Source organism: Narcine bancroftii, chromosome 5 (genome assembly GCF_036971445.1).
Source record: "Narcine bancroftii isolate sNarBan1 chromosome 5, sNarBan1.hap1, whole genome shotgun sequence".
Taxonomy (NCBI): Eukaryota; Metazoa; Chordata; class Chondrichthyes; order Torpediniformes; family Narcinidae; genus Narcine; species Narcine bancroftii.
The window spans coordinates 70,237,535-70,264,443 of record NC_091473.1 but is presented as its reverse complement, the minus strand read 5'-3'; the positions used below and the strand labels follow the sequence as shown (position 1 = coordinate 70,264,443).

Here is a 26,909-nt window from a genome sequence, read left to right as displayed (position 1 = left end):
CTTTACAATAAGAAAAAATGTCCCTTTGCAGAAGCATCGGATTCTGCATCATAAACTTTCCGCTTATACCGTAGCTGCATCCCCAGTGCAGCTGACATGCACATCACTGGGCGAACCTCGGCCCCTGGCTGGGAGTCCGGTCCCAGGAATGGCGCGCGCTTCTCACCCGGATGACGTGCACACGCACTGACATGCGCTTGCAGGACGCACGCCATCGTGGGGCGAGCATGATATGACGGCTGACGCGAAATGGTCCGAGGAGGCGGAGCCGGAGCCGGACGAGTTCACCTGCTTTCGGAAGACGGCCGTGCGTGGAGGGGGATTGGTGGCCGTGGCAGTCGTGACTGCGCCGTGCTGAGGAGGCGAGACGGTTCTGCCTGGGCACCGCACCATCATGAGTTCGCCGGCTCCTTCCCTAGCATCGTGCACGCGCAAAGTTGTCCTGGTAACGGGAGCTAACAGGTATCGGTGGAGCAGGGCATGGGGGAGGAGCGGGCATGGGGGAGAGCCGGGCATGGGGGAGAGCCGGGCATGGGGGAGAGCCGGGCATGGGGGAGAGCCGGGCATGGGGGGAGCCGGGCATGGGGGGGAGCTTGGGCATGGGGGGAGCTTGGGCATGGGGGGGAGCCGGCATGGGGGTGAGCTTGGGCATGGGGGGGAGCCGGGTATGGGGGGGGGAGCCGGGCATGGGGGGAGAGCCGGGCATGGGGGGGGAGCCGGGCATGGGGGGGGGAGCCGGGCATGGGGGGGGAGCCGGGCATGGGGGGGGAGCCGGGCATGGGGGGGGAGCCGGGCATGGGGGGGTTGCCGGGCATGGGGGGGAGCCGGGCATGGGGAGAGCTGGGCATGGGGGGAGCCGGTCATGGAGGAGAGCCGGGCATGGGAGAGCGCAGACCAGGTGGTGTCTTGTGCAGGGTGGAAGGAGGGAAAATGCCCATTTGGGGTTGTAGGAAGGATGGGGATTCAGAATCCGGTTTACTGTCATGAAGTATGTTGTTTTGAGGCAGCAGTGTTGTGTAGAACAAGGTTCAAAAATATTATAAACTACAAATTTGTAAATGCAACATTTTAAAATGAAGTAGGTGGTGGAAACAAAAGAAAAAGTGAGGCGGTCGGTGTTCAGAGGTTCATAGCCCGTTCAGAAATCTGATGGTGGAGGGGAAGGAGCTGTTTTTGTAACATTGGAGTATGTGTCTTCTTCCTGGATATGAATTTGAATGGGTGCTCTTTAAAAAAAGTCAAAAACTCTTTATTGTTAAATAATAGGGTATTAAGCTTCCATTGTTTTTTTTTAATACTAGATGTATTTGGGAATTCCAAAAGTTTTTATAAAAAACTTTATTTATTCGTTCAAAAACATAATATATGACATATACAATTAAACATGAATATTTATATATTATATATATATATATATATATATATATATAAAGAAAAAAAAGAGAAAACTCCCCCCTTCAGCCAACTCTCCTAAGGAGAGCCATAAAAAAAGAAAAAAGAAAGAATATTAAAAAAAGTTAAATATACGTTAAAATCTAATCAATATAAATTGAAATGTAAATATGCTGAATATAACAGCCACTTATTAATAAAAAATTATAATTATCATGCGAAACATGTAATTTTTTCCATTATTAAACAATATTTGATCTTATTATGCCATCTATTAATATCAATCATATTTGTATCTTTCCACGTATTAGCAATAGATTTTTTCGCTATGGATAAAGCTAAATATACAAAAGCAAGCTGAAACTTATTTAATCCCAAGCCTTTCAGAGGTCGCAAACTACCCAATAAAAATACTGTTGGATCGAAAATTATTTTAATCTTATACAGATATTCTAAAAACGATTGAATTTTCTTCCAAAAAGATTGTACATGTATACATGACCAACAGCATGAAAAAAGTTCCAATCGTATCACCACATCTAAAACACAAATCTGATTCATTAAAACCATATTTTTTTTAATTTTTCAGGTGTCAAATATAATTGATGTCAAAATTTGTAATTAATCATTGCATAACGTGCAATTATCAATCTAGTTGCACTATCATAACAAATATCTAACCAATCCTCTTCAGAAAAAATAAAACCAATATCCACTTCCCATTTAATTTTAGATCTATCCCAACCCTTTTTATCCATACCATCCTGTAATATTTGATACATAAATGAAATATAACCCTTCGCTGGTACCTTCATAAGAAAAGTCTCAAATTTAGTCATTTTAGGTAAAATCATATCTCTACCAAACATACATTTTACCAAAGATCGAATTTGATAATAAAGAAATAAATAATTCTTATCAATACCAAAATCTTCCCTCATCTGATTAAAAGATAAAAACTTATCCTCTTTAAAACAATCTCCTAAATTTTTCACACCTTTAAATCTCCAATGCAATAAACTTTGATTATGTATTGAAAAAGAAATAAGTTGATTATTATAGAAGAGTCAAAGCCAATAATTTACCCCTAGAGCCTATCATTTTATTTTTCTTTATCCATAACTTCATTAAATGTTTTAGTATAGGCACATTATATTATTGTAACAAATTCATATTCCACCTAAACAAAAATTGATGTATTTCAAATTCAGAAATACTTGCCATCTCAATTTTAGCTCAACTAGGAGGCCGTAGCAAATCCATCAATGAACTAATAAATTTAAGTTGGGCTGCCTCATAATAATTTTGAAAATGTGTAAATGTAATCCCCCTAACTCATATTTCCAAGTTAACTTATTCAAAGCTACTCTCGAAAATTTACCCCTCCATAAAAACTCCATAATCATTTTATTTAAATCTCAAAAAAAAATGTTATCAAGTAAATACGGAATAGATTGAAACAAATATTGTATACACGGAAAGATATTCATCTTAATTGTATTTATCCTTCCCATTAAATTAATAGGTAAATCTTTCCATTTAATCAAATCAGTTTTAATTTTTTTCATTAACTGAGCATAATTTAATTTGTATAAAGACTGATAATTAACATTCAAAATTATACCCAGATATTTAATTCGCTCAGTCTAGTTCAAATTAATAATATTCTTATAAACTGAATAATCTTCACTTACCGGTAATATTTAACTTTTTTCCCAATTAACTTTATATCCAGAAAGACATCCATATTGTATTATACATTCCTTCAAATGCAAAAGTGACTGAGCTGGGTTTATTAAATACACCAATACATCATCAGCAAATAAATTAATTTTATACTCCTCATCTAAAACTTTCATACCTTGTATCTGTGTATTTTGTCTTATCAACTGTGCTAAAGGTTCAATCACTAACGCAAACAAAGCTGGTGATAAAGGACAACCTTGATGAGTTGATCGAGTTAACTTAAAAGATTCGAAAATCAAACCATTCGTCAATACTCTAGCTACAGGTTTACTATATAGAGTCCTAATCCAACCAATAAAAGAAGGACCAAACTTAAATTTATCCAAAATTTTAAACAAAAAATTCCAGTCAACTCTATCAAATGCTTTTTCTGCATCTAAGGATATCACCATCGGATGATCTGAAGATTGTCAAAATCTATTAATGAAACTAATCACTCACAAAGTATTATCTGAAGCATATCTATTCTTTATAAAACCTGTTTGATCAATATGAATCAACTTTGGTAAAAATTTAGCCAATCTATTCACTAATATTTTAGCTATTATTTTATAATCTACATTTAACAACGACATTGGTCTATATGAAGATACCTTCAAAGGATCTCTATCTTTTTTTAGGAATTACTGTAATTAAAGCACTAGAACAAGACTCAGGTAAATCATAGTGTTCTCCAACTTGACGTAATACAACCCCAAACACTATATAAATCATCATTAAAAATTTTATTAAATTCAACCGAAAATCCATCATCACCAGACGATTTACCAGACGATTTACCATTCGGCATTTCCAGCATAGCCATTTTAATTTCCGAATCATTAAATGGTTCTTCTAACTCCTGTATATCTCCATCCTCTAATATCGGTAAATTCAACTGTGATTTTAAAAAATCAATCAATCCAGTTTCCTGTTTTCCTTCAGATGTATATAACTTTTTATAAAATTCATCATTAATCTCACGAGGTTCATAAGTATTAAGAGAATTCCGTCTAACAGCATTAATAGTCCTCGATATTTGTTCTTTCTTTAATTGCCACGCCAATACCTTATGTGCTTTCTCTCCCCATTCGTAATACAGTTGTTTAGTCCTATTAATCACACATTCAACTTGATAAGATTGCAAAGTATTATATTTCAATTTCAGCCTAGATAATTCTATTTTCTGATCTTCTGTAGCATCTTTCTGAAATTCCTTTTCTAACTCATCAATCTGTTTCTCTACTTCAAGACTCTGATTTAATCGATTCTTTTTTATTTTAGAAGTATTTGTCCTCTCAAATAGGCTTTCATAGCATCCCATAATACAATCTTACTTTGAACAGATTTAGAATTTTCTTTAAAAAAAATTAATTTGTTTTTTCAAAAAATCAATAAATTCTGTATTTTTAACAACATTATTAAATCTCCAACGATAAACTATTTGAATTTTCTCAGAAGTTTCATATGTAAAATATAACAGAGAATTATCCGAAGTCACCCTACTTTTATATTCCGCTTGTTGTATTTTCCCTTGTAAATGTGCTGATACTAAAAAGAAGTCAATCCTTGAAAACGATTCATGTCTAGATGAATAAAAGGAAAAATCTTTCTGTCGGATTAAGACGTCTCCAAATATCTACTAAATTAAGATCTTGCATCAACGCTTGGACCTGGATTGCCATCTTGAATTTTTTAACTTTCTTCGGAGACTTATCTAATAAAGGTTCCAAAACACAATTAAAATCACCACCAACTAAAATATTATCATTAGCTTGACCCAAACATAAAAATGCATCCGAAATTAATACTTCATCATCTACATTTGAAGCATAAATATTAAGTAAAGTCCAAAATTCACTAAAAATCTTACAATTCAATTTAAGAATACAGCCTGCCTTTTCCTCTATTGATTGTAATTCAAAAGATAATTTTTTATGTATCAAAATTGCTACACCTTTAGCTCTAGAATTAAATGAAGAAGAATATATATGCCCAACCCAATCCCTTTTTAATTTCACGCTTTCCTTCACATTCAAATGTGTTTCTTGTAAAAAGGCAATATCAATTTTCATTTTCTTAATATACGCCAAGACTTTAAAGAGTGGATTCCTCAAATATTAGGGCAAGAATTTTTCCCTAGGGGATTGGCACTGGAAAGAGCCCATAGAGCTTTAAGAAGAATACCCTCAGCTGGTCAATCCTGAGACCAGTAATAATTCGATGCCTGAGTTATTTGGATAGAGAAGCAATATTTCGACTTGCAGTACAAGATGCGAAACAATGACATAGAAACATAGAAGATAGGAGCAGGGTCATTCGACCCTTCGAGCCTGCTCCGCCATTCAATGAGATCATGGCTGATCTTAAAGTTCAGTACCCCATCCCCGCTTTCTCTCCGTAACCTCTAATACCCTTAAACTGAAGAAATGTATCTAATTCCCTCTTAAATATATTTAATGAACCTGCCTCCACTGCCCTCTGTGGCAATGAATTCCACATATTCACCACCCTCTGGGTATAGAAATTCCTCCTCATCTCGGTCCTAAATGGTTTGCCTATTATCCTCAAACCATGGCCCCGGGTTCTGGATTTTCCCATCATTGGAAACATCCCATCTGCATCCACTCTGTCCAGTCCTGCCAGAATTTTATATGTCTCTATGAGATCCCCTCTCAATCTTCTAAACTCCAGGGAGTACAATCCCAATTTGCGCAATCTTTCCTCAAGTCATTCCTGGCATTCCAGGTATCAGCCTGGTGAATCGCCTCTGCACTCCCTCCATTGCAAGAACATCCTTCCTTAGATAAGGTGACCAAAACTGCACACAATACTCCAGGTGTGGTCTCACCAAGGCCCTGTACAGCTGCAGTAAGGTATCCTTGTTCCTATACTCAAACCCTCTTGATATGAAGGCCAACATACCATTTGCCTTTTTAACCGCCTGCTGTACCTGCATGCTCGCCTTCAGAGACTGATGTACAAGTACTCCTAGGTCTATCTGCACTTCCCCATCTCTTAATCTATTGCCATTCAAATAGTAATCTGCCCTCCGGTTTGTATTACCAAAGTGGATAACCTCACATTTATCCACATTGTAGTGCATTTGCCATGTATCTGCATAGTCCCTCAATTTATCCAAATCACACTGGAGCTTCCTGACCCCCTCTTCCGTGCACACAACCCCTCCTAGCTTAGTGTCATCTGCAAATTTGGAGAGATTACATCCAATTCCCCTCATCCAGATCATTAATGTAAATTGTGAACAGCTGGGGTCCCAATACAGATCCCTGTGGTACCCCACTGGTCACCGCCTGCCACTCAGAAAACGAGCCATTTATCCCAACTCTTCTACCTGCCAGCCAGTTCTCAATCCACATCAATACTTTGCCCCCAATCCCATGAGCCTTGATTTTGGAAGCCAGTGGTTTATGCGGGACCTTATCGAAGGCCTTTTGGAAGTCCAGGTACACCACATCCACTGGCTCTTCCCCCATTATTGATTCAGAATAGCAGAGTCTTTTTTTATCCTGATCTGAGTCAAGATGTCATTCAACGTCGACGTCAATTCAATCCAGTTAAAGAAGTTTTGTGGCGTAAAGGTTATAAGTCTACTTTTCGTTACCCTGCAATGTTGAAGGTGTTTTACGGAGACTAACAATTTCGGTTTTTTTCTTAACTACATTGGTGACTATTTTGGTGCTGACTCACTTTGCTGCCAATTTCCATCCTGACCTCAAATTTACTTAGGCCATCTCTAGTAACATTCACCTTTTTCTGATCTCTCTGACTCTATTATGGGAGACAAATGTTCAACAGACATCTGCTATAATCTCACAAACTCCCACAGCACCTCAACTAAACCTCTTCACACACTGTAAGGATTCCATTCCTTTCTCACAATTCCTCCATCACTGTTGCATCTGCTCCCAGGATAAGGTCTTCCATGCCAGATGATCAGAGATGCCCTCCCTCTTCAAACATAGATCTGCTAATGGCCACCCATTTCAATTCCCCACCCCATTCCCGTGCTGACATGTCTGCCCATGATCTCATGCACTGCCAGACTGATACCATTTGCAAATTGGAGGAACAGCACCTCCTATTCCATCTGGTCACCCCCAACCCCATGGTATTAATATCAATTTCTTCAATTTCCATTAGACCCCCTCCACCCCTCCATCTTTCCTGATGTCTCCTTTCCTCTAGCCCTCTGTGTGTATCTCTCTTTCCTTTTCATCTGTCCCCTTTCACAGAGCCAAAACAAACCCCCTCCCTCTATTAATTTCCACCTTTCCTCTTTCTTGTCCTCTTATCATAGACAATTAACATCTTTTGTCTGTGAGACTGTTAATTGACCAATGTACCCACCAATGTATGTAGGTGGGTGGTAGAATTTAGAGGGTGTAATGGGAATATAGGAAGAAGAAAATGAGATAAGTGTCAGATTCATCAGAATGGGTTGATTGATGATCAGTGGGAAGGATCTGAATCCAAGCTGAATGGCTTCATGACTGTGAAACGAGGATAGTGAGAGAATGAGAACACAGGTAAAAGCCATGATAAACATTAGGAAGTAGAGTTGGGGCACTTGATAGTGAGGTGCACACTATGTTAATGCTGTCAATACTTGTGTCTAACTGAGACTAGTTGTGCTCTATACTTGCCCTCAGTGGGTTTGACCCACAGGATGTCCGGAATCTGGAGCATACACCACATAGATCCTACAGAGGATAGTGGAGTCAGCGGAGAAGATCATTAGGGTCTCTCTTCGAACCATGACAGACATCTACAACACACAACATATCTGGAAGGCAAAAAACATGAAGGATTTCTCACACCCCTCTTGTAAACTTTTCTCCCTTTTACTGTCTGGAAGGAGGTACCGTAGCACTCGGGCCCACACATTCAAATTGTGCAACAGTTTTTTCCCCCCCCCCCAAGCCATCAAGCTCCTCAATTCCTAGAACATATGTGAACTAGTATATCATGGAATTTTATTTGTATTATGGACTGAATATTTAACTCCTATTTATGTAATTCTGCTCCATGGTCCTGGAGAAACGCTCTCTTGTCTTTATTGTGCATTGCGTTAGTAGTTATGGCATGAATGACAAATAAAGGTGACTTGACTAGAGCAACTCAGTTGAAAATACATTAATGCATTTGAGATTAGGCTTACATGGATGGGGTGGCAAGAAAACTGGCAAAGACAATTTGGTGAGAATGTTCAATTTTGATGCTATCACTTGAATGTGCATATTGAACCAAACATATCCAGAGGGATGTCCGTACTGCGATTCTATTCAGCCTGGTCCAGGCGTTGGACTTGCAGTGATGCAGCTTGACTTGCTTTCCAGACTTCTCATTGGTATATTAATATTTAATTAAATATATGGAAGAAGAAATGTAGTTCTATTTTAGTTTTAGTTTCAGTTTTGAGTGCCATTAAATATGCAAAATAAAATGTTGGGGTGTGATCATTGCACTGCAAGTAAATTGTTAAGCTTTGATAAATCTCAAGATGTTTCTCTGGTAGAGTAAATGCTCTTTTATATGCCTCTTTTTGGAAGTTTATGCTTTTTAATACATTGTAGTTCATCCTTTTTCTGCATATAATTTAATACTTTGTGTGGCATTACCAAGAGTCCTTCAGTCTGGCTAGTTAAGGAAACACATACATTCAGTTGTTAATCCTGTTATTCTCTGACAGTGTTAAATACAGTGATGTTTGTAGAGCTATTACCACATGGTCCCAGCAACTTAGAGTTCGAGCTTGAACTCCAGGGCCACCTGTGTTGCATTTGCATATTCTCCTTGTGACTATGTAGTTTTTCTCTCACATAAAGATACATGGGTTGGTAGGTTCATTGGCCACAGTAAATTACCCTTTGTGTGTAGGTGAGTGGTAGGATCTAAGAGGGAAGATTGTTGATGGGAATGTGGTGAATAAATATACACATGCTCCTCGATTCATGATGAGGTTGCGTCCCAATAAACCCATTGTAATTTGAAAAGGAATACAGTACCTCACCTACTGAACATCATGGCCTACCCAAGCCTAACTTAAACGTACTCAGAGCACATGCCATAGCCTACAATTGGGCAAATTTATCTAAAACATGACAGTCTCACCAGCACCATCATGTGGTGAATTGTGAAACTACAGTTCCAAGTGACTACGTACAGGCATTTTTATTAGAATGCGATTCACTATCATCATCGTAATTTCAAAAAATTGTACGTCGAACCATCAAAAGTAGAAGAGTATCTGGTAGTATTAGTGTAAATGGATATTTGATGGTCAGACCACACATGGGCCAAAGACATGGTTTCTACACTGAGTGATTCTTCCTATGTAATGTTTTTATGTGATGTTATATGGTTGATTTTTTTTTTGTCATTGAAGTTTTTGTGTTTAAAATTTGCAAACACATTAAAAACATAATTTCCAATTTTAAAGAATTTCTGGATATTCCAAAATAACACAAAAATGGTTTCTTTATTTTGTTATATGTGTAACTACCTTTCAATCATCATCTCCCCGATTCCCAATTCCAACCTTGTGTTGTATTTGCTCACACACAACATTATGAATGTCGCTTCTTGAGACCACAATCCTAAATAAATTTTCAAGGGTATCTATCCAGGATTCTCCTGTAACAGCCAGAGACTTCATTTAAGACAACTCTTTGTTTTAAAAAAAGATGTGCTGATGTTAGAGGTGTCAGAGGAGGTTCACATGGATATTTGTGGGAATAAAAGGGTTATCATGTAAAGAATGTTTTGATGGCTCTTGGCCTGTGCTCATTGGAATTTAGAAGAATGAGGGGGGATCTCATCGAAATATTTTAAATGTTGATCAGCATGGTGAGAGTAGATGTACAAAAGTTGTTTGACAAGAGGGTGCAGATTCAGAATTGGAGCATGTCCACCAGAAGAAAGATGCAGAGGGTGATTAATCTGCGGAATTTGCTGCCATTGGTGGTTGTGGAGCCCAGATTATTGGGTGTATTTAAGGCAGAGATTGATAGATTCTTGATTAGCAGGGCATTGAAGGTTATAGGGAAAAGGGTGGGGAGTGGGATTAAATGCAAGAATGGATCAGCTCATGATTGAATGGCAGGATAGACTCAATGGGCTGAAGAATCTCTTTCTGCTCCTAGGTTTTTGGTCCAATGGCCTAGTCTTATTGTTTTATAAATTCACTGTATAATTACTTTAAATAACTATATATTTCCTTACTTTAAATAACTATTTATTTATTTAAGTGGTATTGGACTGGCTCTGTGTGATCGCATTCTATCTGAAGATAGCCAGATACACCTGTGTATGGCATGTCGAAACATGCAGAAAGCTGAGGCTGCCAAGTCTGAACTTCTGCTGTCCCATCCAGGAGTTGATATTTGCCTTTTGAAGATGGATGTAGGAAATGTTAACTCAGTGTTGCAAGGAGCAAAAGAAATAATGCAGAGGTACTTAAATATTTTTTTCAGTTTAGCATGAATTTAATCATACTTGCCCAATTCTTTATAATTATTGGACCATGTAAAATCAGGCAACATTCTAAATTATATAAAATGTACTAGTTATGAATTACATTTGCTATAATTTGAAAATGAACTGTCTTTAAGATAATTATTATTGGCATTTCTTGGTTAATTTTGTGCTTTTTAAGCATAGTTTAATGACCTGGTGGCTCGTATTTTCATTTCTTTAATATCTCCAGAAATAGATACATTATTCATCTTGCAACTTGAACAGGGAACTATTTTGTTTGGTCATTATGACCTGTGATGTACTTTTAATTTCTGACATAACTTATTTTATATCTTTGTCAGTTCACAAATACATTTATTATTTCTACAAAAAAAACATGGATTCCCCTCCACCACCATTAGCTCTGCCCTTACCCGCATCTCCTCTATTTCCTGCACATCTGCCCTGACCCTTTATGCCTCTAGATGCAACATTAACAGGATTACCCTTGTCCTTACCGACCACCCCATCAGCCTCCATATTTCAACATATTATCCTTTGCCTACAACATGATCCCACCACCACCTCTCCTCTCTCTGCCTTCTTTAGGCACCACTTCCTCCATGACTTCCTCAACCACTCATTATGTTAAACCAGGGCAGGATTAGCACAGTAAATGAGAGGATCCTGAAAAGTGTTGTAGAACAGAGAATTAAAGATACTGGTGTATGGTTTCACGAATATAGCATCACACAGACACAGAAAGTGAAGAAGCCATTCAGGATTGAAGTAGGTGGGTATCACAATAAAAGTGAGGAACTGTGTAGCGGAGTAGTTTTCAAGGGGGTGATTGTTGTCAGAGTGGGCTGAGTCAGAGATGTAAGGCTTTGGCGAGAACAGGCTTTGGTGAGGACAGGCAAGAGGTGAGGGATAGTAGGAGTTGAAGTAAGAAAGGCCACCTTTTTTCAAGGAACTAAAAGGAGTCCGCAGGTAGGAACAGCTAAAGGCAGGTTTTTACAGCACCTAATAGCCTGAATAGGCTTGAGGTTGTCTAATCTCAGAAGCAAAGCAGGCTCAGGACTGGTCAGTCCTTGGAAGGGAGACTGTCTAGTAACACCAGGTGCTGTAGGTTTCTATGAGGGGCGCTAGACAAAGTTGTGGCTCTCTGTTTTCCTTATGGAAGACAAAGTTAAAGGATTTCATGTATGTTACATTCTAAATGTAGTATTACATGACGATAATGGAATCTTTACCTTTTAGCTATCATACATTTTGTTCCTCTGCAGCCAAGGCAAGGGAATGCTCCTTGCAAAATGTAGGTCATCATGGAAGCCAACAGTATCCTTGACAACTTCATCTGCAAGAAGTGCATCCAACTGCAGCGCCTTGACAAGCTGAATTAAGGAATTAGAGCTTTGGTTGGATGAACTGCAGATCATTTAGGAAGCAGGGACACACACCATCATACTTGGGAGGCAGGAGGAAGGTAGATGGGTGACAGTCAAGAGAGAGAAAGGAACAGGGAGGAAGTGTAGGGCACATGTGGCTATCCCCCTCAATAATAAGTATACCATTCTGGATACTGCTGGAGAAGATAGCTTACCAGGGAAAAGCCAAGGTGATAAGATCTCTGGCACAGAGTCTGGTCCTTTGGCTAAGAAGGGAAGGGAGGAAAAGAGGCGGACTGAAATGATAGGGGATTCCATAGTTAGGGGGACAAATAAGAGGTTCTATGCAAGAGATGAAGTATCTCAGATGGTATGTTGCCTCCCTGGTGTCAGAGTGCAAGATATCTCAGATCAAGTTCACAGCATTCTCTGGAGGGAGGATGAGCGGCCAGATGTCATGGTCCATGTAGGGACCAATAATGTGGGTAGGAATGGTGAGGAGGTCCTGCAAGGAGAGTTCAGGAAGTTAGACACTAGGTTGAAGGACAGGATATTCAGGATTATAGTCTCAGAATTGCTACCCATGCCACATGCTAATTAGGTTAGAAATAGGAGGATAATGCAGAAAGAAGGAGGAGTGGCCTTGATCATTAACTATGCTCAAGAAGGACAGACTAGAGGGCTCATTTACTGGGTATAATGGGTGGAGCTGAGGAACAGGAAAGGTATGACCACCCAACAGTCAATGAGAGTTGGAAGTGCAAATCTGTAAAGAGATAGCAGACAGCTGCAGGAAACATAAGGTTGTGATAGTAGGGGATTTAATTCTCCACATATTGACTAGAACTCCCATATAGTAAATGGACTGGATAGCTTGGAGTTTATCAAATGTGTTCAGGAAAGTTATCAAAATCAGTATATAGATGTACCAACTAGAGGCCATGCATTACTGGATCTCCTTTCAGAGAATGAGACAGGAAAGGTGACAAAAATATGTATAGGAGAACATTTTGGGTCCAATGATCATAAAAGACAATAGACAATAGGAGCTGGAGTAGGCCCTTCAGCCCGTCGAGCCAGCACCGCCATTTTACAGATCATGGCTGATCACTACCATCAGTACCCCTTTCCAGCCTTATCCCCATAACCCTTAACTCCTTTGCCCACTAGAGTCTTATCTAACTCTCTTTTGAACATAATCAGTGAATCTGCCTCTACCACCCTCTGTGGCAGAGCATTCCACAGATTCACACTTCTCTGGGTAAAAAAAATGTTTTCTCATCTCCGTCCTAAAGGGCCTACCCTGTATTCTTAAACTATGCCCTCTAGTCCTCGTCTCCCCCATCATTGGGAACAAGTAATCCGACTTCACCCTGTCCATCCCCCTGATAATTTTGTATACCTCAATCATGTCCCCCCTCATCCTTCTAAACTCCATCGGATACAAGTCCAGTTTTTCTAGCCTTTCAGCATATTCAACCCCGCCATCCCTGGAACTAACCTTGTAAATCTGCGCTGCACACCCTCTATAGCTAGTATGTCCTTCCTCAAAATTGGAGACCAGAACTGGACGCAATACTCCAGGTGGGGTCTCACCAGGGCCCTATACAACTGCAGAAGGGCGTCTCTGTTCCTATACTCCAATCCCCTCTTTATGAAAGCCAACATGCCATTTGCCTTCTTCACAGGTTTCTAAACCTGCATGCTAGTCTTCAGTGACCAGTGAACAAGTACTCCCAGATCCATTTGCTCCTCCCCACTCCCTTGCTTGTCTCCATTTAAATAATACTCAGCTTTCCTATTATTGCCCCCAAAATGGATAACCTCACATTTGCTTACATTAAATGTCATCTTCCATTCAGCAGCCCACTCCCCCAACCTGTCCAAGTCCCTCTGCATTTTCCTGACATCCTCCTCACACCCCACACTGCCACCCAGTTTCGTGTCATCTGCAAATTTGCTCAAGTTATTAATAATCCCCTCATCCAAATCATTTACATAAATTACAAACAACTGAGGACCCAATACCATTAGTTTCATTAATTATGGAGACTCATTGGTCTGGGCTTAGGATTGAGATTCTAAATTAGAGAAAGGCTCATTTTGAGGAAATGAGAAAGGATCTAGAATGCATGGCTTGGGATAATTGTTCTCTGGCAAGATGTGTGAGGTTAGTGGAGGACTTTCAGTGGTGAAATTTTGAGAGTACAGTGTTTGTTTGTTCCTGTCAGGATCAAAGGCGAGGTTAGAAAACATGGGGAACCTTGGTTTTCAAGGGATATTGGGGATATGGTTTGGAAGAAGAGAGAAGTATATAGCAGGTAAAGATCACATGGAGCAAATGAGGTACTTAAGGTGTATAAAAATGCAAGAAAAACTTCAAGAAAGAAATAAAGAAGACTAAAAGAAGATATGAGGATGCTTTGGCTGGCAATGTGAAGGAAAATCCTAAGGGTTTCTACAGTTATATTAAGAGCCAAAGGATAGTAAGGGACAAAATTGGTCCTCTCGAAGATCAGAGTGGTCAATTTTGTCTGGAGTCAAAAGAGATGAGGGAGATCTTAAATGTTTTTTTTTCATCAATTTTTACTCAGGAAACAGGAACAGAGTCATGGGAAGTAAGGAAAACAAGCAGTGAGATCATGAAATCTATACAGATTAAAGAGGAGGAAGTGCTTACTATCTTAAAGCAAATAAGCGTAGAAAAATCTCCAGGGCCTGACAAGATATTCCCTCGGGGCTCTGGCAGAAAGATTTAAAATGTCTTTAGCCTCTGGTGAGGTGCTGGAGGATTGGAGGGTGGGTCACATTGTTCTCTTGTTTAAAAAAAGGCACCAAAAGTAACCTTGGAAATTATAGGCCAGCGAGAGTGATGTCAGTAGTAGGTAAATTATTAGGTGTTGGATATACAATTATTTGGATAGCCAGAAGCTGATTAGGGATAGTCAGCGTGGCTTTGTGCGTAGCAGGTCATATTTAAGCAATCTTGTAGGGTTTTTTAAAGAGGTTATCAGGAAAGTTGATGAAGGAAAGGCTGTGGATATTGACCACGTGGATTTTACTAATGTCTTTGACAAGGTCCCACATGGGAGGTTAGTCAAGAAGGGTCAGACACTAGGTATTCATGGTGAAGTAGTGAACTGGCTTTAACAATGGCTGGAAAGGAAAAGCCAGAGTGTAGTGGTGGATGATTGCTTCTCAGTCTGGAGGCCTGTGATTGCTGGAATGCCTCAGGGATTAGTGCTGGGAACATTGTTGTTTGCATCTATATCAATAATCTGGATGATAATGTGGTAAATTGGATCAGCAAGTTTGCTGATGACACTAAGATTGGAGGTGTTGTGAACAACAAAGAAGGTTTTCAAAGCTTGCAGAGGGATCTGGACCAGCTATAAAAATGGCAGATGGAATTTAATGCAAACAAGTGTGAGGTATTGCATTTTGGAAGGACAAACCAAGAAAGGACATACACGGTAAATGGTAGACCACTGAGGAGTGGGGTACATTAGGGGGATCAGGGAATACAGATACATAATTCTCCGCAAGAGGCATCACAGGTGGATTTTGTTGTTAAGAGAGGTTTTGGCATATTGTCCTTCATAAATCAAAATATTTAGTATAGGAGTTGGGATGTTATAGTATGGTTGTATAAAACATTGGTGAGGCCAAATTTGGAGTATTGAGTGTAGTTTTGGAAACATGACTACAAGAAAGATATTTGCTAGGATGTTGCGTGGAAATCAGGAACCGAGTTACAGGGAAAGGTTAAACAGGTTAGGATTTTATTCCCTGGAGCATAGAAGAATGAGGAGATTTGAAAGAGTTATTTAAAATTATGAGGAGGATAAACAGACTAAATGTAGATAGGCTTTTTCCACTGAGTGTAGGTGAGATACAAACTAGAGGACATGGATTAAGGGTGAAAAGGGAAAAGTTTAGGGGGAACTTCTTCACATGGAGAGTGGTAGGAGTATGGAATGAACTGCAAGCTGAGGGGTGAATTTGGGCTCAGTTTTAATATACAAGAAGAATTTGGACAGGTACATGGATGGGAGAGGTATGGACGAGGTGCAGCTCAGTGGAACTAGGCAAAAAAAATGGTTAAGCACAGACAGGAAGGGCCAAAGGGGCCTGTATCTGTGCTGTCATGTTCTATGGGATATTTGTCTTTGTTGGTCAGGGAATTGAGTACAGTATACATTCCATTATTGGAACATAATACTACATTTAGAATGTAACATACATGAAATTCTTTAACTTTGTCCACTGTAAGGAAGACAAAGAGTCGCCACTTTGTCCAGTGCCCCTCATAGAGATGTAGCCCCAGCAAGGATCGAACTTGTGACCCTTTTTTTTACAAGACCGGTGCTCTAAACACAGCTATTAGAGCTGAGGCATGTCACAACCGTACAAGATCCTGGTATGTCTGCATTTGGAGTATTGTGTGGAAGTTTGGTACTCAGTTGTACAAAAGATCTCAGAATGGGTACAGAAAGGTTTCACAGATGAGCTTGAATTATAAGGGAGAGTATGGACAGGTTGGGACTTTTTCCCTGGAGTGCAGGAGTCTGAGGGGGGACTTAGAGGTACAGTAAAATCCTTGTTATATGAAATTCAAGCAAGCGGCAACCCCAAGCAACTGGCAAAAAAAAATTAGAGTAATAAATATAAATGTAAATAAAAGTTTAAATTTGTAGAAGTAAATGTTCTCCGAAGCAATACACAAACCCTTGGTTAAGATGTTTAGAAATTATTCCAGATTCCCATAAACCCAGCAACAGCTTTTTGAATAAAGTTGCTTTTGAATAAAATGGCGTTGGCCAGGATGAAGAGCCAGCTGATGCCACTCATCGCTGGGGTGACTCTCCCAAAGTATCTCCATATCCCTGCCTAATAAGCATCTTTACTAGTATATTATTAGGTATATTAGTAAGGCTTTGTATGTAAACTTTGAGGGGGGGGGGGTGTTAATTATGATGACAAGATGGTTAGTGTAGCAGTTAGCACCACGCTGTTGCAGCGTTAGCAACCTGGTTTCAAATTTAAATTTTGTAAGTTACTGAAATTACGTGATCAAAGTGAACTTTACATAAGGAGCAGAATACAGATTTTTTTTCATATTACACTGTCCTTTGTCTTTTAAACTGTTTATTCTTAATGCTGTGGTATTAGTCATTGTAAGAATGAGTCTCAAGCAACTAATCCCCATAGATGCTGAACACCAGGGGTTTTACTGTATATAAAATTATGAGGAGTATAGATGAGGTAGTCTTTTTTTTCCAGAGTTGGAAAAGCTAAAACTGGAGAGCATGGATTTAATGTGAGAGGGTAAATATTTAAAAGGGACCTGAGGTGCACCTTTTTCACACAAAGGGTGGTCAGTATATGGAATGAGCTGCCAGAGGCAATTAAAAAGCAATTTTTAAAATAATTTAAGACAGGTACATGGATAGGAAAGGATTAGAGGGATGTGGGCCAAATGCAGACCTACCTAAACAAGTCCCTTGGTTGGTATGAACGTTGGGCCAAAGGGCCAGTTTCTTTCTGTAACTCTCTATGATTCTACTGCTTGATCAACCAACTGTAATCCCATATCCAGTATTAATTCTGATCAAGAAACAAACTCTATATATATATAGTATTAATGTTGTGTGTTGTATACGTCACCTTTTAGTAAGTAATAAATATCTTGTTTTGATGCAGGTATCAGCGTTTAGATTATCTCTATCTAAATGCTGGGATTATGCCAAATCCTCATTTCAATCTGAAAGCTTTTCTCACTGGCCTGTTTTCCAGGTATCGTATCATGGATATTTAGAAATGATTCCAGATTCCCATAGAACAAGGTTTTTGTTATGATCCATTGGTTTATCAGCTGCAACATCAGTATCTCAAAGACATCTTAGGATCTTGATATGGGTTTATTGAACTATATTTTCCCAAAATTATCTAAGGGACTAAAAATGAAAAATCATTTGCATCAAAAGGATGTTATGCTATGCAACAATATATAGAGATTATTTTTATATTGTAGATCTTCTGGAGATTTTGACTATCTGCAAGAACAATAAGAATATTAATGAGCAAGAATATAAACTTTTATATTCTTGAAGTTAGCAGGTCAACCAACATCAATGTGCAGAGGGGTGGAAGAAACTGTCAACCATTCAGGGTGGGACCCTTTGTCAGAACTGAGAGTGGAGAGAGATAACAGCCCGTATAAAGAATGGCGAGATGGAAGGGGGGAGGCAACATATATATGCACGGGTAAAGGATAATGGACAGATGGAGGGGGTGGGGTGGGCAAAGAGGGAGAGAAGACAAGGCAGATGGGGCCAAGTGGGGAGAGGGAGAGTGAAGGTGGAGATGACTGCTGGTGAATGATGAGTGGGAACAAGTGCCCAAACTGGAATCTGATAGGTAAGAAAAGTGGTAATGGGAAGCAATGGGGGAGAAGCAAAGGGCAGATGAAACCAGGTAGGGGTGCTTGAAATGTGTGGGTCGTTGGTGGATGGAACCGGAGGTTATTTACATTACTAATTATCACATAGATGGAAATAATTTAGCCCATCAATCACCAGAGTACACCAATTAGTCTTGTTTCTACAGCGTGCCATCTCATTATTTTGCGGGAACAACAAAAATGTGCAAACCGCGATGGCATCACCCAGAATGTCTCCTGTCTGTTAAATTTTCTTTCTTTGGCTTGGCTTCATGGACGAAGATTTATGGAGGGGTATGTCCACGTCTGCTGCAGGCTCGTTGGTGACTGACAAGTCCGATGCGGGACAGGCGGACACGGTTGTAAATTGTATCCTTGTGAGTACTTCGGGATTGCCAAGAACCATGTGGCACAGTTAGTATTGCTGCGCAAAAACTTCAAGGGTCCTTGTTTTATGCTGACCTCACTACACTGCAATGTTTATGTGTTTTTGTCATGGCCATATTGGTTTATACTGGTTTTATCCTACATTCCAAAGATGAGCTGAGTAGTCTCCCACTGTCAACTAGCCCTTCATATAAGTGGCAAAAGAATGAAGGGACAGCTGGTGTGCACTTGGGAGAGAGTAAGTTGTAGCACTGCAAAGCAAAGAAGACGGAGGGAAGATCGATGGGTTTGCTCTAAAGTCTTGATGGGCTGAATGACCTCTAGCTATGTGATAATAAGTATGAAAATATTTTATTAAGGGTGAGGATGTAGGACTTGTGTTCCTCGTGGAATTTTATGATTTTAATTCCTCTCTTATATGGCTTTGTAAGATTTGGTCCTTGTCAAGATTTCTGAGGCTTCTCCATCAGCCTTTGATCAAATCTGCACTTTTTACTATCTTACTGCTGCAATATTGGAAAAGTAAAAACGTCAATGTTTTGTGACAGGATACATGTCCTCCCTCTCCATTGCTGGATCCCCAGCATTTTTGCCTTAATATTTCTACAACAATCCCCACTGAGCAATCTAATCTAAAATGTGGCATGATTAGTATCCCCTTCCTGTAATACAATTGCTGAATGGATGTCTAAAACAATGATTCTAGAGATGTCAAAACCTTGAGTAAAATGTTCAGGAAAGACAAAGCCCTTAGTATGCAGAGGAAGATGTATCTGGTATACATGGAGTATATGTTAGTGCTTTATTGTGAGCAATGCATAACTGTACTAATTTTTAAAAATGGCTGGTTTTACACGTCCATTTTTTCTCATCATTACGCTGCTACTTTGACAGAACAATGATGAGACAAGCCTACATTTTAAACTAGTTTCTATGTGCTTCAGTATGTTTTTCTTGATTGTAAATTGTTACGATCATTTAACAATGAAATACATTTTACTTGTTTAAAAAAAGATGCTTAAATTGAAACAAAAAACAACGGTTTGATAGATTTGTAAATGTTAAAGAAGTTAGATGAGTGTGGGAGTATCGTTGAGGTAATTGATCAGCTTTAATAGCTGAGTAGGTGAAAGTGGCCATTTTTATAGTTGCTTATTCATTTTTTAAACTTTATTAAATCTTTTTGAATTGTTCCTTGCCCTCTCCCAGTAACTTCTCCACCCACCCCTCATTACCTCCTGCTGCCTCCCTCCATGCTCAGCACCCCCAACCTCCCCCTCTTCATCCTCACAACCTTTCCAATTCTCTCCCCTTCTAGATAAGTCATTGTGATCAAGCTTACTTGAGCTTTATAGTTGTTTTGCCACATGATGGTATTTCATATTAACAGGAAAATAGTTAATATGTTTGCAACTGGGGACGGATTGCTAACCCAGGAAGATTGGCTTACTGCTGATGGGTTGCAGCAAGTCTTTATGACAAATGTCTTTGGACATTTTTTACTTGTAAGTATGCATTTGTATCCTTTTCACCTGAATGTAGTTTTATATAAAAATCCTTCCTGACCTTGCATTCATGAATGAGAAATAGCTACGGTATTCATTGAACGTTGCAGAATTTTTATTATGTCCTTAAGTTATCTGAGTTGGATGTAATCAGCGCTTTAGTGTGCATTTAAAAGGGCAAGGACTCTCACTATCCAACAGTACACAAAGGTAGCATATTACTGTGTGACCATTGATTATATGGCGTATTGATACGAGGACACTTTGTTAAATACACCAAGGATTTGGATGCAAATGTAGATGATGTAATTGGTAAGTTTGATAGCATAAAGTTGATATACTGTTGAAAATGAGGTTGGTAGTTTTTGGCTCTATTGTAAGTTGGTAGATGAGCTGAGTTTAATTGCTGAAGAAGTTCAGACCTCGTAAGTATTAGGTGATACATTTTGGTAGGAGTTAAAACTAGAACATTTTCCAGAGCTTCACATTGCCTTTTTATGTTCTGGCACTGTCACAGTGCTCATGTACATATTTATTAAATGTTGTAGAATACCCTCCATTGCCCATTCAATGACCCTCTATGTTGAAAAAAAAATCCTCTGCTCCTCTTCAACCTCCTGACATTCAGCTTCCGGCAGCTGGTTGTAGGCACCACTATTAAGAGGGAAATTTTCTTACCATCTACCTTGTCTCTATATCCTTCATAATTCTGTACACGACACTCAGAATGCCTTCAGTCTCATCTGTTCAAGGACAACATCCCCAACCTAGCTCGTCTCTCTTCATTACCAAAACTCTCCACCTCAGGCGATATCTTGATGATCTTCTCTGCATCCCGTTCAGGAATCCAAGATCCCCATGTTCTACAGTATTTTGTCAGGCCCCACCATTCATTGAATATATTCTAACTTTATCAGTCCTCCAAAAATGGAGCACCTCCCATTTATGAGGATTAAATTCCATCTGTCATTGTTCTGCCCATGTAATGTGTGCCATGTCAAGAATAACAACAATTTTGTTTTCATCTGCAACCCTTTACTAATCATACCCACTTCATTTGCATTCATTTGTTTTTGTAAAAATCAAACAGTGAAGGTTTTAACATGAATACCCTCTGGTACAGGACTAGTCACATACTTCCATTCATCAAAGGCTTTGGCCCTAAACGCTGATAATCTATACCTTCTATGGATGCTGGGAGACAGGCTGAGTTCCCCCAGCATTTCTGTGTGCTTTGACTAATATTAGTGACCAGGCATCATAAAAATGATGTGTTGTCTTGTTTTTTAACTATCTCTTAATCCATGTTGACTACATTCTACTTTAATTCCTTGAGCCATTATCACAACTTATTTGGTACAACTTCTGTTTATCCTGCCTTTGCATTTGACTTTTGAAATTCAAATAAATTATAATACTTCCATTCCTTTATTCATTCTGTCAAAATTTAAATTTCCTGGTTAGAAAACCTGTTCTTAATTTGCAACCCACCCAAAGTAAACAAAGTTCAGCAAAACTTGTAAGGAAGAAAATTACCAAAATAAAAAGACCAAAATGATTGCAATGTCCCAATGGAGACAGCAAAATGTATTGTACAGATTAAATACTCACTTTTGGATGAAATTTTCATTGCCCAGATCAAAAACTTGGAACCTCTTTTTGGTCAAGCTGGCTGTACATCACAGGTCATTTGGACATCTTCTCGTAATGCAAGAAAATCTACCTTCAGTTTATCTGACTACCAGCATAGCCAAGGCCAAGAATCATATAGTTCATCTAAATATGCAACTGATCTTTTAAGTGTATCCTTGAACAAAAACTATAATAGCAAGGTAAGCATGATTTGTTGTTGTAGCAGATTTGTAGAGATTATATTGACTGTCATGAGATGTGTTATAACAAATGTAATAATGTTGTGAAATATTTGTACTTTAAATTGATTAGAATTTTAAAAATTCTAAGCTGAGGCCTGAAGTGCTCAATATCTTAGAAGGTAAGAAACACAGAAAAATCTACTGCAGCCTCTAAACTCCCATTGATTGAAGACATCTATGTGAGGCGCTGCATCAAGATGGCAGCCAGCATCATAAAGGATCATCCTGGTGACAACCTCCTTGGGAAGAAGGTATAGAAGCTTAAAGTCCAGTACCTCAAGGTTCGAAAACAATTTTTTTCCCCAGCATCTCTTAGGCCTTGAACTTGCCCTTATTACCCTCATCATTAACAGTCATCCTGCTTTCAAGTGAACTTGCACAGCTCCATCGAAGCAACAGACACCAATGCTCAGTAAAAAGGCTTTTGGGGTGCCAAAGCAATCCAGCAATCTATCCTCCAATATATTTCGAGTACTCATGAAGAACTGTCCCAGGGAGGAGTCATGTGATGGAGTAGTGGCCGGTAGGAGAATACCAGCCCTCTCCAGAAAAGAAGGAAAAAGTGAGTAAAAAACAAAGCCCCAGACACACAAATCACAACAAATAAATAAAGGTGTGGAGAAAATGGCACCAAAGAAAGAAAAGCCAAAAATAACAGGAAGAAAAGAAAGAAAGACACCGGAAGAGAATGGTGAAGGCCTTACCTGTACAAAGAAGCAGGGACACGCCGTGGAAAGAGGAGCCCACTCCCTGAGGTCACTGGAGACCCTGCAGGGTTGCGACCCATCAAACGCAGGATTGCAAAGATGGCTCACGGAGCCAAACAGAGGTGTGCAACCGTGCATGCGCACGACAAAGACAACACCGATGGGATGGGGGAGCAGCTGAGAGAGACCCGACAGCAGGGCTCCCAGCTGGAAGATACAGAAAATAACAGGAACGAGAGGGGTGAGAATGAAAAAAGGAAACCAGAGACACAACAGATAACCAGCCCAGAAGAAGAGGACCAACATCAAGACACCATTTAAAAAAAATACCCAACAAACTGAGACGAGCAGCTCCACAAGAAAGTCAGAAGAGACACAGATACAAGGAAGAGAAATAGAAGACACAATCCCAAGAGCAGACACAGAAGAAGAAGGAGAACACCAACCTCTGCACAGAGAAATAGAAGGTAAAATGAATGGACAGTACATAGATTTTAAAAAATTTCAAGAACAAATGAAAGCATTAAGAGAATGGTTGACACTAGAATTTAGTAAAATAAAAAGAAAAATACAGAAGAAAAAGTGAGTAGAATAGAGCTGGTCATAACAGAAATAGGGAAAAGATTAGAAAATGTGGAAGAACGAGAAACAGCTGTAGAAATGGAAGTGAACGACTTAAGAAAATTGGAAGAAAGTGATAAAAAGGTTAAAGAAACTCAGGAGTTGTTAGCTCAGAAGATGGATATAATGGAAAACTATAGTAGGAGAAACAATATAAAGATAGTGGGCCTTAAGGAAGATGAAGAAGGCAAAGATATGAAAGAATTTATAAAAGAATGGATCCCCAAGGTCCTGGGAATGCCAGAAATGCAGGAAGGAATGGAAATAGAAAGGGCACACAGAACATTAGCCCCGAAACCACAGTCACAACAAAAACCAAGATCCATTTTAGTAAAATTCCTGAGATATATGACAAGAAAAAATATATTGGAAAAGGCAATGAAAAAAATGAGAGAAGACAAAAACCACTGGAATACAAAGGTCAAAAAATGTTTTTTCTAACCAGACATAAGTTTTGAGCTCCTAAAGAAGAGGAAGGAGTTTAATGCAGCAAAATCGATCTATGGAAGAAAGGCTATAAATTTATGTTAAGATATCCAACGGTGCTTAAATTAGTTATCCTGGGGCAGCAAAACAGACTGGTCTTGGATCCAGAGAAAGCACGAGAATTTGCAGAACGCATGCAAGACAGAAAGAGAGATGAAGAGATGTAACAAGAACAAAGAATGATGACAAACTTCATATAAAGAAGAAAACATAATGTATAAGTAAGAACTAAAGGAGGGAAAGAAAAGGGAAGAAAAGAAGTAAAGAGGTTGAGCTTTGTTATATGTGAAGATAAATGTCTTCTGGGGGGGGTTTGGGTGGGAGAGAATAACAGTCACTGCGAAATCAGTTGACGCTTGCAAGCGGGTTCGCAATCCAAATGAAATGGGGAGTTGTGGTTGCCCGACAAGGGGAAATTCAGAGGGGAGGGACAGTTGGGGTTAAGGGATTTTTAGATGTGGGAATAGTGTAAATATTTTATGTTTTAGAAGTGTTGTCTTACAATGTATTCAAAAAAAGAAAAGAAATGGATATGGGGGAAAGGTGGTGATGAGGAAGCGGAAATGAGAGGTAAACAAAGTATGAAATGGCCATGTTGAACTATATGACTATAAATATTAATGGAATACATAACCAAATCAAAAGGAAGAGGCTGTTAAATTTACTGAAGAAAGAAAAAAATGATACAGCATTCGTACAGGAAACACATCTAACTGAAGTGGAACACAAGAAATTAAGGAGAGACTGGGTAGGGCACATAACGGCAGCATCATATAATTCAAAAGCCAGAGGAGTAGCTATATTAATCAATAAAAATATACCAATCAAAATAGAGGAGGAAATAATAGATCCAGCAGGGAGGTATGTAATGATAAAATGTCAGATATATTCAGAATTTTGGAATTTGCTCAAATGTATATGCACCTAATGAAGAGGATCAAAAATTTATGCAAGATATCTTTTTGAAGATTGCAGATATGCAGGGGAATATATTGATAGGAGGGGACTTTAACCTTAATTTGGACTCAAAGATGGATAAAACTGGAAAAAAGACTAGCAGAAAGAACAAAGTAGCCAAATTTATGGTTAAATCGATGCAGGAAATGCAACTTTTGGATATATGGAGGAGACAACACACAAAGGAGAAGGAATACTCATATTATTCGAGTAAACATAAAACATACTCAAGGATTGACCTGTTTCTGTTGTCAACCCACATCCAAGGGAGAGTTAGGAAAACAGAATATAAAGCTAGATTGTTATCGGATCACTCACCCCTGTTATTACCAAGAGAGCTGGAGGACATCCCACCGAGAACGTATAGATGGAGATTAAACTCCATGCTACTTAAAAGGCAGGATTTTAGAGAATTAATTGAGCGCCAAATTAAAATGTACTTTGAAATAAATATGGAATCAGTGAAAGATAAATTTATATTATGGGATGCAATGAAAGCTTTCATCAGAGGGCAGATAATAAGTTATGTAACTAAGATGAAGAAGGACTACAATCGGGAAATAGAACAGCTGGAAAGGGAAATAGCAAGTACAGAAAAAGAATTGGCAACAAGGGAAGATACAACAAAAAGAAATGAATTGGTGGACAAAAAAATAAAATACGAAACACTACAAACGTACAAGGTGGAGAAGAACATAATGAAGACAAAGCAAAAGTATTATGAGCTAGGAGAAAAAATGCACAAAATACTAGCTTGGCAGCTTAAAACAGAACAAACTAAAAGAACGATATTGGCATCAAGGAAAAAGGACAAACAAATTACATATAACCCAACGGAGATCAATGAAAACTTCAAGGAATTCTACGAGCAATTATATCGAACTGAGAACGAAGGGAAAGAAGACAAAATAGATGAGTTTCTGGCTAAAATTGAACTACTGAAATTGCAAGAAGAGGAGCAAAACAAATTGAAAAAATCATTAGAAATAGAGGAAATACAGGATATATTAAAAAAAAACTACTGAACAATAAAACGCCGGGAGAGGACGGACTCCCAATAGAATTCTATAAAACATTTAAAGACTTATTAATTCCTCCTCTCCTGGAAGTAATGAACCAGATTGAAGAAACACAAAACATGCCAGATTCATGCAAAACAGCAATAATTACAGTAATACCAAAGACGGGGAAAGATCCACTAACACCAGCATCATATAGACCAATATATCTACTTAACTCAGATTATAAGATAATAGCTAAACTATTAGCAAACAGATTGGCCGACTGTGTACCAAAAAAAAGTAAAACTAGATCAAACTGGATTTATTAAGAAAAGACGAACAACGGACAATATCCGTAAGTTCATTAACTTAATTCATGCAGTACAAGGAAACAAGACACCAACAGTGGCGGTTGCCTTAGATGCAGAGAAAGCCTTTGACAGAATAGAATGGAATTATTTATTCCAAGTACTACAGAGGTTCAACCTACCAGAGAAATATATTAATTGGATTAAAGCATCATATGAGGGACCATTGGTGAAGGTGACAGTAAATGGATATATATCAAACCAATTTAAATTAAGCAGGTCAACTAGGCAGGGATGTCCACTATCTCCCTCACTGTTCGCGTTAGCTATAGAACCCTTGGCAGAACTGATAAGAACAAAAAATAAAATAAGAGGGATAAAAATAAAAGAGAAGGAATATAAAATCAGTCTATTTGCAGATGACGTCATAGTATACCTAACAGAACCAGAATTATCAATAAAAGAATTACTTTAAGAAATTGAAGGAATATGGAGAAGTATCAGGGTAAAAGATCAACGCAAATAAAAATGAAGCGATGTCAATGAATAATGCGGATTTCACAAAGTTTAAGAAAGAATCACCATTTAAATGGCAAACACAAGCAATCTGATACCTAGGTATTCAACTAGATAATAA

The 26,909-nt window shown here is 38.8% G+C and overlaps 1 protein-coding gene across 1 annotated transcript in view; it reads left to right on the top strand.

Moving 5' to 3' along the window:
- The first annotated feature begins 202 nt into the window (after nucleotides 1–202).
- Nucleotides 203–26,909, top strand: part of hsd17b7 (hydroxysteroid (17-beta) dehydrogenase 7) — a 40,694-nt gene continuing 13,987 nt past the window's right edge. The window contains exons 1-5 of the mRNA XM_069937794.1: nucleotides 203–462; nucleotides 10,389–10,592; nucleotides 17,688–17,780; nucleotides 20,204–20,318; nucleotides 21,956–22,150. Coding sequence (XP_069793895.1) covers nucleotides 395–462; nucleotides 10,389–10,592; nucleotides 17,688–17,780; nucleotides 20,204–20,318; nucleotides 21,956–22,150 — 675 coding nt within the window. The 5' untranslated portion in view covers nucleotides 203–394. The remainder of the gene's footprint in view (nucleotides 463–10,388; nucleotides 10,593–17,687; nucleotides 17,781–20,203; nucleotides 20,319–21,955; nucleotides 22,151–26,909) is intronic.